Source organism: Calonectris borealis, chromosome 23 (assembly GCF_964195595.1).
Source record: "Calonectris borealis chromosome 23, bCalBor7.hap1.2, whole genome shotgun sequence".
Lineage (NCBI taxonomy): Eukaryota > Metazoa > Chordata > Aves > Procellariiformes > Procellariidae > Calonectris > Calonectris borealis.
The window spans coordinates 3,311,763-3,327,771 of NC_134334.1; the positions used below are offsets into that span (position 1 = coordinate 3,311,763).

At 44.2% G+C, this 16,009-nt stretch overlaps 2 protein-coding genes across 6 annotated transcripts in view; one reads left to right on the forward strand and one right to left on the reverse strand.

The window, feature by feature from the left end:
- The window catches only part of DVL1 (dishevelled segment polarity protein 1), a 118,509-nt gene extending 102,631 nt beyond the window's left edge, over positions 1–15,878 (forward strand). For 2 of the 5 annotated variants that reach the window (XM_075172356.1, XM_075172357.1), the window contains exons 15-16: positions 61–475; positions 15,622–15,878. In XM_075172356.1, the coding sequence (XP_075028457.1) occupies positions 61–475; positions 15,622–15,787 (581 nt within the window). In that variant the 3' untranslated portion in view covers positions 15,788–15,878. Of the gene's footprint in view, positions 1–60; positions 6,798–15,621 lie in introns of those variants that run through there. The other 3 variants (XM_075172358.1, XM_075172359.1, XR_012677045.1) reach the window with 2 other exon arrangements.
- Positions 7,613–15,087, reverse strand: TAS1R3 (taste 1 receptor member 3). Its single transcript, XM_075172369.1, has 6 exons — positions 14,568–15,087; positions 13,152–13,452; positions 11,540–12,319; positions 10,932–11,135; positions 10,504–10,624; positions 7,613–9,893 (listed from the first exon to the last, which is right to left on the reverse strand). The coding sequence occupies exons 1-6, from the start codon at positions 14,744–14,746 to the stop codon at positions 8,968–8,970; spliced, it is 2,511 nt and encodes an 836-aa protein (XP_075028470.1). The 5' UTR covers positions 14,747–15,087; the 3' UTR covers positions 7,613–8,967.
- Positions 15,879–16,009: the final 131 nt, after the last annotated feature.

A 16,009-nucleotide genomic window follows, 5' to 3' on the forward strand; every position in this document is an offset into this window, starting at 1 on the left:
CAGCCGTGGACCTGAGCTAATTCTGCTTTTCTGTGTGTCCTTTTCACTCGTGGGCTTTAGGAAGCAAAAGCAGCGGCTCGAACCGAAGCAACAGCGAGAACAGCAGGAGAGCTCTGGGCAGAGAGAAGGACCGCAAGTCGGCTGGCAGCGGCAGCGAGTCTGACCACACCGCCCGCAGCGGGGGCGGCGGCAGCGTCGTGCGTCGGGAGAGGCCTGTCAGCCAGCTCAGCCACCGGAGCCATGTCTCTGCCACCCACAGCGAGAGAAGCCACCACAGCCACCATTCTTACGGGCCTCCAGGAGTCCCACCCCTCTACAGTCTCCCCAAGCTGGGCTCCAAAGTCTACGGGACGAGCGGCCCCCCCGGAGGGCCCCCCGTGAGGGAACTGAGCTCTGTTCCTCCAGAGCTGACGGGGAGCCGGCAGTCCTTCCAGAAGGCTATGGGCAACCCTTGTGAATTCTTTGTCGACATCATGTGAGAGGAAGTGCCTTCAGACTCTGCTTGGGGAAGGGCCGGGGGGGGATTGTTTTGGGGGTGGGTGGGCAATTTGGTCATTGTCGAACACTTAATGGAAGAAACTCGGCTGTCTTGCATGTCACACCTTCCTGGTTTGCCATTGTGTTGCAGAAAAATCAACAAAACAAAACAAAAAATACAAAAAACCCCCCACAAAAAGGAACAAAAAAAATCTCCTGGGATTGTTAAATATCAGCAAATTGATGGCATCTGCATCTTTTCTTTATCCTTCCCCCCCCCCCCCTTGTTTTTGATTGTGAATGGCTGGTGTATATTCACATCTTAATGAGCTTTGGTAATTGTGGCACCTACTTCAATGCAATTAGTGTATCTTTTTGGCTGATTCAAGGATTGTTATTTCACATGACTTCTAGATTTCCAATAATGCATTGTAGCACTTTTATTTTTCCCTGCTTTTTCTCTTACACGGAAAAAACGACCATTGGCTGGTATCTGTGATACTGCCTTGTAATGCTGTTTCTTGGATGCATCAGTCAGCGCTCCAAGCAGACGTGGCACCCGCAAGTGGACAGACAACTCGTGCTTGGAAAGGAGCAGGCTCAAACCAATTCCTAGCAGAAGGCAAAGTTGTGGCTAGCTTCTTCTGCCGACTAGGGAGTATAAGTCAATCTTTCTTTCCTTTTATTTTTTTTTTTTTTTAGATATTATTCTATCAAGGGAGTGGTGGAGTCTTGCTACTGTATGTGTTCATTGTGCAGAACTTGTAAAGTTATTTCATTTAGTATCATGATAGTGACTTTGTAGCTGCAGTCCGTTCCTGGGCATTTCAGTCACATCCCTGCTGACAGGTGTGTCTGTTTCTTCTGGTTATAATGCGCCCTTGCTTACAGGTTTTAAAGGTTGTTTCCACAGAAATAGGACAATTGCTGCTATGCGGTTCTGTTAGTGTAGCTGCAGCTTTTCCTTTTTGAAGGGGATATTTATCCCATTCTAGCAGAGATGTAGGTAAATCCTGGCTCCCACTGGGACATGGCTATTCATTTTGATCGCCTCTTTTTCCGTTCTTAATTTCTGAGCAGTATCTTTCTCTTTTTTTGAAATAGAAACCTGGAGATGTCTAATCCCAATTGCAGTGTTACCCGAGGGAACATGTTCTGAACACAGATGGGGGCTAGCTGTTAGCAGAGAGGTGAGAGGCTGTTTTGAGAACAGTTCATAAATGGTACAATGAATTAATCTTTATACCTGACACAGAGCGAGACCCATGCTAAAGCTCCCGCTGGGAGCTTTGACTTAAGCAACTGCTGTTGTATATCCCCCAGATTTCATTACTGTGTATTTTTTCGCTCTAAGGCTATGGACGCTTGATAAAGTATGTTCAGGAACCTTCACTGACATTTAAGAAGCTTTTTTAAAGTATCTGAACGAGGGCATGATAAGAGCACACCCACACGGTGTTATGGTGGCTCATTTAATGGGAAATATGTGTTAAGCTGCAGTCACTTAGTGGCATTTGCCCATGGGGCCATGCCTCAGTTAAATCCTCTTTTGTGAGATACCTGCTTCTGGCAGGTTTTAGGACAGGTGCTTTAAAATCAGTCTTTACTGTATATAAGCATTTTCTTCACTGGTAAGAAGCTTCTTTTTGTTATGTTCCATGCTTTATGGGTAGTGTGAATATCCGATATGAATGTCAAAAGAGAACATGTCTTTCTCACTGTATACGTGTAGTTTCATGTTCCTTCGTCACCCTGAAAAATTACTCTTCAAACTGTCCATTTTGTACGTTGTTCATTCTGATAGATTTTTCTCTACTTCTTTTCTTATTACAGGTCTGTGTGTAAACACATCCCTTTTACGAAAGTCAGAGTAATGTTTTCAAATGTCTGTGTTCATTGGAGACTTGAGTCTCACTTTCAAAAGGGAGCTAGGCATTTAGGAAACGGTGTGTCACTCATACTAGGTACTCCGATTACTGGGCTTCTAAACTAGCCGAGTGGTTTGGACAGTTTTCTTTACAAAAATCTCCCCAAAAGCTACATAACGTTTCTGAAAGCTTTCGTCATAATCCATCTGATGGCTAGCATAGATTGCAAAGTTGGTGATGGCTTGTTCAAAAGAATGGCACTTCCTAAAGCTTGACTGTGCAACAGTACCCTTTCCTTTCCTTTCCTCCTCCCAGTAACACAGCAAAGATGCTAACCAAACTCAGTAAACTATTTCGAAAGATTGACATTTAAAGCAATGAAATAAATCAGGGTAAAATAATTCTTTAATTCTGCTATGTCTCCAGGAGACACTGTTAAGGAGTCTGTGACTTTACTGACAATCACTAGTGGTTCTACTTTTAAATTAATTTTGACTTTTTTGGTCTCGTATATATTACAGTTTTTCTGGCCCACTTTGCCTTAAGGCAGAACTTACAGGGCTGGAGGAAAAGACTGTCATTTTAATAAGATATTTCCAAAAGGGATTAAAGCTGGGGGCTGAGCTTTCACCCATGGAAGAAACGTGTTTAATTTCCTTATGTCTTTTCAAGAGTTGCAGTTTACACACCTGCTGGGGTTTTTTTGTCTTGTTGTTATGCTGTTGGCAGAAACTGTTCTGTGTCTTTCTGGTCTTTGCTGCTATGTTGAAACGACTGTGTTATATACTTGCGTGTTTGTGGGTTACTCTGGAATGAGACCGACAGTCCGTAACATAGGTGTGGGAAAGCGCGCGTCTGCTGAGGAAATCAGGCTGCTAAATGCAGCCCGAACCAGCCTCACCCACAAACAGGCATCCGTTTCAGGCAAACGATGAGTGCTCTGAATGTACTGACAGATGTGTGGTTGGTTAATACTGTATAGCATGTAGAACCTGCTATTTACAGGGAGCAGTAGGAGAATGTAAATGACCCTTCTGTGAACAGTGCAATACATAATGGCCACTGTGTGTAAAACAAAAGCTTGATTTCCCTGCCTTGTAGTGTACAGTGGAGAGGCTGGTTTGCGTGAATGGAAAGTTAGGCCTGAAACATTGCTAGCTGTTAATTTTCAGAAGTGAATGAAGACAGGAGATTTCCCAAATCCCGTCCTTGGCTTTCAGTGCATGTGCATGTGTCTTTGCAACAAGGGGGGCTTGGGGCCTAACTGTGCAAGTTTCTCCTTTTGGGTACAGTACTGCCTGCAGAAAGAAGTGCCGCTGATGCCAATGAAGCTACTTGTAATAGGAAGTACTGGGCCAGGTGGAAGAAGGTTTGAAGGCTGGAGTCCTGCAGAACTGTCTGTTTCTCTCACCAGGGCCTGAAATTTTTTTTGATTTTAATGTCAGGTAACTGGCGCTGGCTGGGCTCTAGAATGCATGACCTGTGCCTCTAACTACAGCGAGACGTTATGGGTTTGCTATGTAGGGCGTTGAAACAACCTCCTAACAGGAGCCTTAAATAGTGGACATTTTTATTCTGGAAGTGAGACCCTCAACATCTGCCTGTGCTCTGCAGCTCAGCTTAATGCTCATGCATGCCTGCCAACAGCTTTTAACAAGGACTAACAGGTATGTTTGGAAGATCATAGAAAATGATGAGAAAACAGTTTGGGATGACGTCTCCTATCCAAAGGAGGTGATATCTGTAGGGGCAGTGTACCCACCCAGTATATTAACTCTAAGGAGTAAGTTTTTTGGCAAATCGTCTCAAAAGCACTGCTATTGTCTTTTACCTCCTGTTAATAAATCTACTTTTCAAAGGTAACAGTCCCCTGGACACTTTATCCAAAGGTATATTGGATGGCAAGCAATGATGCACAGACATTGACTTTTGATATTATTTTTGTTCTATTCAAATGGGCAGTCCCATCTTGAGACTTGACAGCTCATGAGTTGATGTAATTGTTTTTGTTTTGCATTTAACTGGATTGTAATAAGATTGACTTAAAATTATTAATTCTAATCAGTGATTAGAAATACATGTAAAGAATTTTATGTACAGTAGAGGAACAAAGTTACATGATTTTAAATAATGAAAACCCAGACGATCACCTATTCTAGAATTGGTTCTACTCAAAGAGTGACCTCTTACTAGCACGGACTGCACTGTTCCTGTTAAATGTCTATTGCATAATTGAATTCTTTTTTGTAGATATTGTATTAAAACCCAAGTGTCTGTATAGTTAATATATAGCTGCTTATGTGTAAATGCTATTTTAAACACTAAAAAGCTTTTAATTTTATGTGATAACCGCAGTGTATGTCTTCAGTTCTTTGCACTACTGCATTATCTTTTATTCAAGAATGATGAAATATTGGTTGAATCGTACTCTTTTTTTTCCCCTGCCACACTGAAGTTTTGTCCTCTCGACAGGAGAAGATTGTTCAGGAGCTAATGATAGGCAGCTGGGAGTTCTGTGATTTAATGGTACTTCAGAAGTGCTTGCAGTTCAAAGTATGACGGGAACCCTGTAAATGTTCACCGCTAAACTGGGTCACAGATGATTGAAGTGCAGAGGCCTGACTCTTCCACGCAGGCTAATGACATCTGACTGGAAACCCAAGACCCTGCCATTCATCAAAAGTGCTGTAGCTTTCAGCTAATGACTAATATATTGGTGCAGAAGTTGTGCTTTCCCCTTAAATTGCCCTACCTCTTAATTATTGAGCTTTTCCCTCTCACAGCTTGGCAGGAGTAGGTATACAGGAAAGGCTGAAGAAAGTTTGTGGAAGTAAAAGACAGCTGGAGGATACGTCCCGTTACAAAGACATGAGCTGGAACAAGGTTTCCTGCCTGCAGACCCAGGAGATGAATCTGCTGGTAGAGCCCATCAGTGTATTCAGCTGTTTCATGTGAATATTCCCTTTTTCTGGACTCTGTGCACAAACGCCAGCAGAGACAAGCTAGGATCGTTAGGACACCACTTTGCAGACTAACTGGTAAGCCTTAAACCACGGTGTATTTGTCATGCAGCATGAGGACACCCAGCCTGCCTGTAAGGTCCGAGTGGTTCATGTACAAAGAACAACCACAGCTTGATGAGGCAGATTCCCTCTCCTTAGCTGGTAGAGATCAATCAGCAAAGGGAGAGACAAAGTAGTAGTTATTATGGAGGCACCCATTATAAATGGCATAATTCTGCAGCAGATTTATATGAGAAAGTCTTGCAGAGTTTCCCATATTCTCCCTTTCAAACCGTATTTGTTTACATAGGATGCAAAATGGTCTAGCCAGCATTTTCCCAGTTAGGTGAATATTAAATGATCAGAATTTTGGACCTGGTCTTGCAGCCTTTTACTGCAGGGCCTGATGGACTCCAGCTGACCTAGTATGAATTGTCTGCAGGTGACTGGAACTGGTTGAACAGTTTAATCAGCTGCTTTTCCCTTCCTCCCTCTCCCCCTGCCCCCTCCCCTTTCCCCTGAATGAAAAGAAAAGTCAGTCTATCATGGCTCTAGCTCTGCTGCCAGAAAGAGGAGCAATAGAGCTAAATTTATTTTTTCCTTCTCTGTTTCTGGAATGATGATCAAAAGTTCCTTAATGCTTCTCTGCTATGAAATCACAGCACTGAAGTGAGGAGTATTGCTGAGCTTCTCAGGTGCAACAATATGCTCGTGAAGACTTGCTGCAGTCTCCAGAAACAAGGACTTCCAGTCTTCAGGTCAGATTTTTGCTATCTTTAATCACACTGAGGAGTACTTTTGTCAAACGTTTCACATTTTTCCGCAAGTACCCCAGGAGAATTTTTTATGCAGGTAACCACAGAAATCTAGGGCAGCTAGCTTTGCAGTGCACCAAAAAGCTCTTTTTTAATAATGAAAATATTCCCTCGTTTAGATTAATTTGCAAATTCTTTAATTGAGCTGAATTGATGAGTTAACTTCCAATACCATGGATAGATGGAAAAACTTTAATATGGGGGATAAAAGAGCAGTATTGTTGCTTGTTAAAGTGGGTGGGGAAAAGAAAAGATCTTAGTGATGTGACTTGATATTTACTTGCTACTGTTTGGTAGTAATGTGAAATAATGTGGAATTTTTTCCATTTTCACTTTTCATGGTTTGCCACTTTACACTGACACAATTTTTTGCAAAAGGAGTGTAGAACAAAGATTGTTTAAAGGATAAAAAAACTACCGTGAACAGCCTTTCAAGAAAAGAGAGACACCCAGTGTTGGGTGGAAGGGCCAATTTCATTGCAAGGAAATGTAAAGGCAGTTACAGAGAACAGTAATGGAAATAAAGGATGTTTTCTTTTGTCTTTGTTCGGGTTTGGTTCTAGTAATTCATCTATGCAGAAAGTCCTGTCTAGAGGGTGTGTCTGTGGCTAATAGGCAGTGAGGGAAGTCTGTCTTGTACAAGCAGGAGACTGACAATTAGAGAAGATTTTTGCATACACAAAAATAGGCTTCGGAAATTCTTGATATACAATAGTCCGTAGTGGCCAAGAGCTTGCAGGATTTGCAGAGGGTTAGACCCATACGACTCATTGCTCCACACTCAGCACTTCAGAGGATCCTCATTTGTTCAGTAACTTATGTGTGAACCTTCATATTCAAAACATAAACTAGATATTAACTGGTTATAGTTAGCAAGCACCTTTTGTGAGGGAGCTAGTCTGTGTTTTTCTTGTATTAGTATTTCTTTGTGATGCCTTCTGAAACTATCACTGTTACCTGTTCTTGTAAATCGGATGCTTAAGGGGCAAAGCACTAGCCTTTCCAGGTGTGAGAATTCTCCTGCTGTTCAGCGAACAGGGGCGACGGTACCTGTATGAATATGGGTTAGAGGTATTTCTTATTCCTCAAAGTGTTTGATTTATTTTGTCCCCTTTGCAGAATGTCTCACCGGGTAAGAAATGTTTCTGTCTGGTGATCTTTGCATGTTTTTTGAGATGGGAGGAACTTTTTGCTATGACTTTGGATAGTGTGATTTGCACACTATTCATTTCCATGCGTCTTGTCCTCATTTCCATGTTCTTTGCAAACACATGTTAATGAAACACAAATGAGTGAATTGAGATTTGAATGGGTAATATACTCTTTACATCATGCATACAGCTGCCTTTACATATCGGAATGGTTTCTACAGATTTTGTGACAGAGTAGTCAAGAAAATTCAAAAAGAAATTTTTTCCATAGAAAACATTACTTAACAGAAATTTAAACATTGACTTTGGAAAGTTCAGTGTTTTGTTTCAACACTCAATGATAATAAGGACTAGTTCTCCGTTAATATGCTGCAGCAGAGTACTGATGATATCATGAACTAGAAGAGCAATGGTTATCATCAGAAGCTTTGCTTGACCTTTCAGTCTTCTATTTCATTCAAGAGTCAAAATAGTCAGCCCTTCTTGATCTGAACACAGTTGTTTCCTTGTACTTCAGTTTGTGTATGACCTAACAATTTCTTTGTGTACTCTTTGCCTGTGTTCTTAACTTCATGTATACATTTCCAGGTATCCTCTAAACTTCAATCAAAAATGAGCAAAACTTACTCAGTGCCATACTGAGAAGTCGGAGCCCCTCTGTTTAAATAGAAGAGAGGGCAGCCCAGAGGATCAGTATGTTCCGTCACAGAATCTCATTTACAGGGACAATGGGGAAGGGTTGTCTTAGGGATCCTGGTGGCCATTAGAACCATACAGTTTCACAACCTAGATGGTGAAAAGTTTGCATTGACTGTAACCGTCAAAAAAGAGACCCAGAGCTGTAGGGTGTCATTGACTCCACTTTTAATAAAGCAAGTGCACAAACACATAGGCGTGTACAGACCGCAATTACAGAGCAGTGTGCAGGACCTTCGGCTCTCCCTGTCTATTACCTCCCCCTCCTCGGCTCCTTCCTATATCTAACAGGAGGAGACACCTGCATAGGAGCTGTGTTTTCTGATGTTGCTCGCTAGGAGGAGGTCTATATGGAGGGTCCTGTGTAGATAGGTACTCAGTACCATTAGTTAATCACAAGGATTTCTATTTGTGGTCTATAATCTCAGACCTTTTCAGATGATTCCCTTCTGTTTGTCTAGTTATTATTTCTGTGCTGCTATTTGAAAGTTCTTATAATGCCTGGGGAATGATTAATGGATATATCTCTGGAGTGGTTATCTAGTTAATAAGAAGTGGAAACTATTAGCAGTCTTTACAGGAAAGTGGTCCGGGTGAGGCTTCTAGCTCAGATTGCCAGACCTGAGAGATTCATATAAAATACCAGTACTGTAGGTTGCTTGCCTAACTGAACCTGCTTTTGGCTCCCTGTGGGCGATGAAACAGGTGGTTAGCTACAGAGAGGATGGGTGCTGCTCTGCTGGGGACATTTTGCTTTAGCTCATTGAGTAGAGCCCTGTGCTTTTGCAGCTTAAAAATTCTGGCCCTAGTGTTCAGCCTCCTGGATAAGGCTGTATTTTATATGGTGATTGTATTTGGGACCATAGCTTATAGAGTCATCATAAACAGAATTATCTCATTAAAATACAGCCAGCTTCTATTGAGGAGCAAGTGACAATGGATCTGGTTTATTGTCTGTTTATTGAGAGTCCTCCTCTGGCTCCTCTTTGATGGAATTCTGGAAATAATCCACGGTGTTCAGATCAGGCTTAAGCAAGATGATGTAGCATTTAGGGATATAGTAGGTCCCCAAGATACCCAGACTGGTTGTCAGAATGGTACCAATCTGAGTAACAGACCTGAGGACTGTCTTCAGCGTGGCAAAAATAGCAATGAAGAAGATCCAGATGATGAAATAGATTAGGATGGCAAATGTGATCCCCCTGGCAATATTGTATTTCTTACCAGAAGTCTGTACCATGAACGTGCACAGGAAGCAGACAAAGGCTAAGCAGCCGTTGTAGCCATGCATCAGGCCAAAGGCAAACCAGGACTTTGTGTTACACACGAGCAGAACTTCCGTGGGCAGCGACGTGTAATCAGACACCAGATAGTCAGGGCCCAGGTGAAGGTAGCAGGAGCAGAACAGGCACTCGGTGAGGAGGCACAAGGCGACGAGGAGCCAGGCCCTCCTCTGGGTCACCCAGTGCAAGAAGGTGGGGGCACAGCGAGGGAACTCTGTCACCAGGGTGATCTCGAGGGACTTGATGAAGAAGGTGGAGAAACACCCGTTGAGGCACAGGGCATAGACTATCTGCTGGGTCATACAAAGGTTGTTACTGGGCTTCCCTATATAGAGACAGCAGCTGAGGCACAGCAGCATGAGTGTGAACAGGGCAAAGAGGTTCAGTTTGCCTCCGGAAGCCTGCACAAGGGGAGTCTCAAGGTTCTTTAAAAAGAGCGCTGCTGTCAGACAAGTCAGGGAGATGGTGATGGACATCAACGTTAGCAAGGCAATGGTGAGCGGCTCATTCCAAAAGAGGTATCTCTCGCTGCGGTCATAACATTGCGTGCTCCGGACAGGGGACCACTGGTGCTCTGGGCAGGGAGCGCAGGTGGAGCTGTCTGCAAAGTAGCAGTGAGAAGTCGATGACCACCTTGCAGTGGAGTGCTGCTACCCTGCTGCAGGCAGTCCTTGCGGAAGGATCGCAGTCGTGAATTAGGTAGCTGGTTTGGGTGCTGCCTTGCCTACTTCCCCCTGCCTTCCTAAGTGTATTGGATCTCCAAAGCTCGTGATAGTTCAATCTCTTTTTTCCCCTCTGCTTCTCTACCCTCCCCCCATAAAGGATCCACATATTTCTTGGCTCTGTTTCCCTTCCCCAGGAAGGATCACCAGCTTCCAAAAGATCCTAGAATTTTGTCATATGCCTCTCTTCTACCTATGACCCCAGAATTTCATTATACCCCTCTCTCCTACCTCTTGAGATAAAACATCTGCATTGTCCTTATGCATTCTCTTTGGGATCAACAGAGGAAGGTCCCTCACTGAAGATCTGTAAAGCAAGACTGAGCAATGCACAGCAGAACAAAAGGGAGGAAAATATTCTGCCCTGGCAGTGCTTCATGGAGGAAGAGCTCATAACTGCTCATGACCAGCTCTGTGAATCTGTGTGACCTCAACCAGTGGATGGACACAATATAGACAGTTAAAGCCATTGAATTTCTCAGACCTCACCTTTAGAGCTCCAGAAGGTGTTTTCTGGACAATCTGTACAGTCATAGCAGCAGAGGTGGAATCCTTTTATTTGTCTGAATTGTCCTGGTTTACAATGTCTGAAGCACTCTGATGTAGGCTCCTAGACAAAAGGAAGAATGAATGTCAGCCAGACACTTTCAGGAGAAGCACTGTATCAATAAAAAATTAGAAGAAATAGGCTGTGCTGTGCTGGGATCCAACCTGTGTCTGAGTCTTAAACAGTGCTGGGAATACCTTTCCCTAGTTTTGCACAGTGGAGATGGATTACATGTTTGCAGAGGAGCGAGAACTGGGTCCCACGCAAATCTTGTAGGAGTAGCATGAGCTCCTCATGAACAGTCCTGATAAAGTGGCAAAAAAGTTTGCTTCATTTTGTGATTGTTTATGCTTTTGCCCACCGTCTTTACCTTTTGATCTGCAGTGTGAAACTGAATCTGGGACTTATTGATGTACAAGGACTCTTCATAGTCGCCAACAGGCAGATAAGTAAGGGTGCCGTTTTTCCAGGACCAGAATATAAGCTTGTAGCCAGTGTTTGTGCCATGGGATTGATCAAACCTGAAACTCTGGCCATTCACCTTGAACGGGAGGGTATTCATGAAGTGCAGCAGCTGAGGAGAAAATGCCAATTGACAGTAAGTATTGGTACAGTTGATGTTCTCGCTTGGAGGATGATAATGCAGTAAGCTAATTTCTGGCCGAAATCAGTTGTTCGTTACGTGGGCTAAGATTGCAGCTACCGGCCTTCTGGCTGTATTATCAACGCCTCTATCTATGTGCCAAGCCCAATTAGTGGGAGCCAGAACATAGCCCTAGAGAGGAGAATGGCGCCCTAGCCAGCAGCAGAGAAGGTGTAGGGGTTGGCTGGCTGCGGGAATTGCCGAGGTTGTATCACTACCAGGGCAGGGTGCAAGAGCACAGTGCAGTGTTACCTCCCCTCCCTGTCCGGCTGTGTGCAGCTCTGATGCATAGATTGGATAAAAAATTGCTGTTTGTCCCCCTGGCCTTTACCCACCTGCCAAGATCTGATGGATGCTTTGGGACAGGCTTGGTGGGTGCACCCCAGCGCTCTGTGCAGTGCATAAGCCACACTGTAGACTGCGACGTACACTGGTTGTATTTGTGAGTGGCTTAGCGCGGACGAGACGTCATGCAGCGAGATGGGGTCACACTGTTTGCAATGTGTGTCCAGTGTGTCAGAGTTCATGAGGTGGTTGAATTCTCTAGACTCCTGGCAAAACTTATCCTGCCGAACAGAGGTAAAGAGGTCAGCAACATATTTCCGGAAGCCAGGGACTGTGCCTGCTTTCATGACAAAGCCTAAGACTGTCCCAATGCTCTGGATATTTGGGATGGAGGTAGCTGTGTCGGACAACATCCAGGCTTCAGTGCCAATCCAGACTTTCTCACTCAGTCCCATGCTGATGCTGTGTTCCAGCAGGGCCTGGGCTGGCTGACTAAAGGCGAAAAGGACAATGATGTTGACTTTGGTCTTGTTAATTAACTTAACGGTATCTTCCAGCTGGTTTTTGGCTTTGGGGTCTGCAAAGTCTGTAGGAATTAGCCCCTCGAATGCAATGCAGATGCTGTGATTTCCAGCTATGCTTAAGAAGAGCTCCTGGGCTCCTCGGCCATATTCATCATCGCTTCCAACGGTGGCAATCCAGTTCCATCCAAACTTGTTCAGTAGCAGGACCACAGCTTCCGCCAAGTTCTTATCACTGGGAACAGTACGGTAGAAGGATGGGTACATCTCCGTGTTGCTGAGCTTCTCACTGCTAGCTCCATAGCTGACCTGCAAATTAGAGGATAAGAGAGAAAGCGAGGCAGAGAGTAAAGTTGAGGGAAGCGTTCACAGTCCAGATGACTCTCCACCTTCTTTGCTTAGTCTCGGTGCACTAGAGTTTCAAGAATGCTGGGTCAGGATAGTGGGAAGGAAGAACTCACCTAAAGGGATAGGTCCATCATGGCTGCATTTACCAAGAGAACCATAAACCCCTGCCACTTGCCTCCGGTAGCACTGTCCTACATGGCTGTCTCCTTCTACTGCCATTTGTGTCTATCACCACAGCACCAGCCCTTATCATTAATGACAATGATAATTAGCTACTTTCTACAAAGGGTGACACACCCAAGGTTTAGTAGTATCTTAGCTCAGGGCTAAATTTACCTGAACATTACAGCTCGCTCTATTGTGGTAAACAAGTACTTACAGTCACAGATGTATTTTTAGGGGGACATGGTGTAGTGGGCATGGTGGTGTTGGGTTGACGGTTGGACTCGATGATCTTAGAGGCCTTTTCCAACCTTAATGATTCTATGATTCTATGATTTTCACAAGATCCTCCCAGTTTACACTGGGAGCTCTGTTGTTCCCGTTTTACACGGATCACAGAGCAGCCTGAGTTGTCCCTCTTCTCTCCGGGAAGTTAGACACTGGAGCGTGTTCCAGGAGGGAAGTTTAATGACCTACCTGAGATCACTCAGGAAATCTCTGGCAGAGGAAAGACTGGAATCTACGCTTTAACAGCCTTGGTTCAAAGACCTAGAGTATAGACAGCGTTGTTGATCCAAACCCTTTCCCCACCAAAAAGGAGAATTCTTGCTTCTCCAGAGCGTTTCTTTACCTGTGGGATCAAGAGGAAGCTGAATAGTTTGGCTGTTGCAAGGCAGAGATCTGACTTATGTGGGCCAATCACAGCAATCACACGAGGCTGGTAGTCGCTGTAGTTGCACAGTACTCCAATGCCCGTTGTGCCATTTCGGGTCAGAAATAGCAAGCTGGGCTGTAGGGCCACCACTGGCTCAAAGCAGGTGTCATACATGTCATAGCCCAGCTTTACTCCCGGGAGAAGTGAAGTGGAGTTGTTGATCTGATCGATAGCAAACTTCATCCCAAGAGCCCATATTAGCCCATCTACAAATAACCTGCAATAAGAGGAGACAGGGAATTACGTGGTCGGTCAGTGCTGTTACTATGGTGATCAGCTTATTCCACAATTCTTCGACATTTTAGCATTCTGTCTGTTGCCAAGCCAGATATCCATGGCACTGTCAGCAGAGCTCCCTGTACCCATAGCCTTTGTAAATTCTGTACTGTGAGTAGAGAGGCTCTGAGCACCTTTCAAATCTAATTAATCTTGTCTGTCAGCAAATATGTCCTCTGAGATTCACAGGAGAAGAAACAGAGGTATAGAGAGACCAGTATGTTTAACTGTGAGGGTGGAGACTCGGACGACCTCCTGCTCTTAGCTTTGTGTACTTCAGCCATGAAGCCAGTGGTTCCCAAAGTGCCGTGCATGCTAGTTCAGGAGAGATGTCCTTCTTCCTGGGATTTTCCTCCGCTGTATAGCTCAGTGCACTGGGCATATTCCCTGCCTCATGGCCTGCAAAGACGGAAACATTTTGGACCGTGCTTTTTTGTGCTTTGTTGCTGCCAAAGCAGCAGGTAGGACACTGGCACATCTTTTCATTCTCCTCACAAAGAGCTGTAAGTAGCTTGTAATGTGATGGTGTGAACCACCTTGGTGGAACTGAGTAGGAAATACCGATCACACGCCGGCAAGCCTGCGAGCCAGGTGGTTTTGTTTCCTGCTTTGCCTTGTGCACAGTACTGAGTGTCCTTTTACCTCATAAAAGGCAGTAGCACCATCTCAACGTGTGTCGTCTGCCTGCAGAGTGCAGTGCATGCTTCTCGTTCCATCTGGAAGCAAAAGCAACGTTTACACCTTTGTGCGTTAGATTCAAAAGACTAAGGAAGCCAGTGCCGCTAAAAGCTTTCGTCAAAATGGGGTTGGTTGCATCTGAAGTTTGACTGCGTAGTAGCATCAAGGAAACACAAAAACGTTTTCCAGATTCAGAAATCGGTGGCACAGTCCACCAGCGCTCCAGCACCTTAGAGCTAATCTTTGTTTCCATCTCGCCTTTAATATTCGCCTGTGAGACCATCAGCTGCTATCAGAAGGACTACGTTTTTTTCCTTTCTCTTCCCAGCCCAAGTGACCAAACTTAACATGTACTAATGAAGGTAACATTCCTCTTACCTTTCACACACAACTAAGGTGGGCTCCGATCGTGCCGTCAGGTTTACGGTGTCCATTCCAAAAGGGAACAAGCCTCCTATGATATAATCACCGGGCCTTCTAAACTGAGCTGATAGGCATGTGGGTTTGAGGGCTGCTGCATAACCAAAGCTCAAGCACAGCAGCAGGTCAGGGACCATTATTTGTCTATTTTGGGGAAAATGTTTCAAAGAAATCTCCAAGCGAATGTGGGAGAGGGAACAGGGGCAGGGGATCCAGTCGCAAAAGTTCCCGGGAAGTCTCTTTAAATAGAACTCGGAGAGATGAAAATAACGGGGAAGAATTTGTTTAGCAAAATTAATTAAATGTGTAACTCTATGCTTAGTGGTCAATAGTCAAATACGCAGCAATACCCTATGAGCGTACTTGGTTGCAAACTTGCACTGGCCTAATCCTGGTTTCCTTTACTGAAGCAGTGACTTACTGAATTCCTTGTCACAGCTCTGGAAATTGGACTTCCTGTAGGATAAGTGGTGAACTCAGGTGCCCCACGCTAATTTGGACACGTCTTTTGCATTAACTCCCCCCTGCTCCCACCAAACAAGAAACATCATCTTTAATGGAATGTGTTTGTAGGAGCTGTCCCTGTTTACAGTTTTCACAAACAACTGGATTTGTGATTTATCTACTGCTGGCAGATCTTAGTGTAGGTTGCTCATCTAAAAGCATCGCCAAGGAGAACATGCTTTGACAGGAGCGGAATCCAACACGCTGAAGTGTGCCTTGTGCAGAATGGTGCCCGTTACCATAATGTGACCATTACCCGTAAGGTGGCCGAGTAGGAGAAAATTTACTTGCTCACCAGCATTGCTTCCTGCTGTTACCCGAAGTTCTCCCTGGCTGTCTCTGATCCAAGCATTCGCTTGCGTGCTCCCTACTTAGAAGTGGCCTGCACTGAAGGAATGTCACATAATTATTTTTAAATGAACTTCAGAATATGTTGAGTTGCCTGAACTAGAGGGTAATGGTAAGAGATGTACACAGCAGTAATTCTTTTTTTCTTTTTAAATTCAAGGTCTCCTCATCATGGAGATAACCAAATCTTCCTCAGAGCATCGCAAGAACTTGTCTGGAGCAGGCTATTCCTAGGTTGCAAGGTTGGTGAGCTATTACTCAGCTATACTGCTATTTTTAGGAAACGGTTATTGGCCGATCTGGATTTTTCTTACACTGAACTATGATGTTAACTTCAGTTTAAAAGCTTTGATTTAGGTACAAGTTCCACAGCATAGCAATTTAGGTTGCATCATGCTTTGCATTTTTTCTGTCAGGTTTGAATTTTAGAAAACAGGATAGCTCTGAATGGGAAAGTTCAATTTACTGCATTTTATTGGCTTATTATATATTTATACTGTATCATAAAAACTGCTTATACTGCCAAAGTGATATACCACTTCTGCCAC

What these genes read in the sequence shown, in the direction of transcription:
- TAS1R3 (XM_075172369.1), bottom strand. Translation starts at nt 14,746, where the DNA reads ATGGTCCCTGACCTGCTGCTGTGCTTGAGCTTTGGTTATGCAGCAGCC. An exon ending in CATCCATCAGATCTTGGCAG is followed by an intron (nt 11,136 to 11,539) that starts GTGGGTAAAGGC and finishes TTTTCTCCTCAG; the next exon opens with CTGCTGCACTTCATGAATAC. An exon ending in TTCACACTGCAGATCAAAAG is followed by an intron (nt 10,625 to 10,931) that starts GTAAAGACGGTG and finishes CCTTTTGTCTAG; the next exon opens with GAGCCTACATCAGAGTGCTT.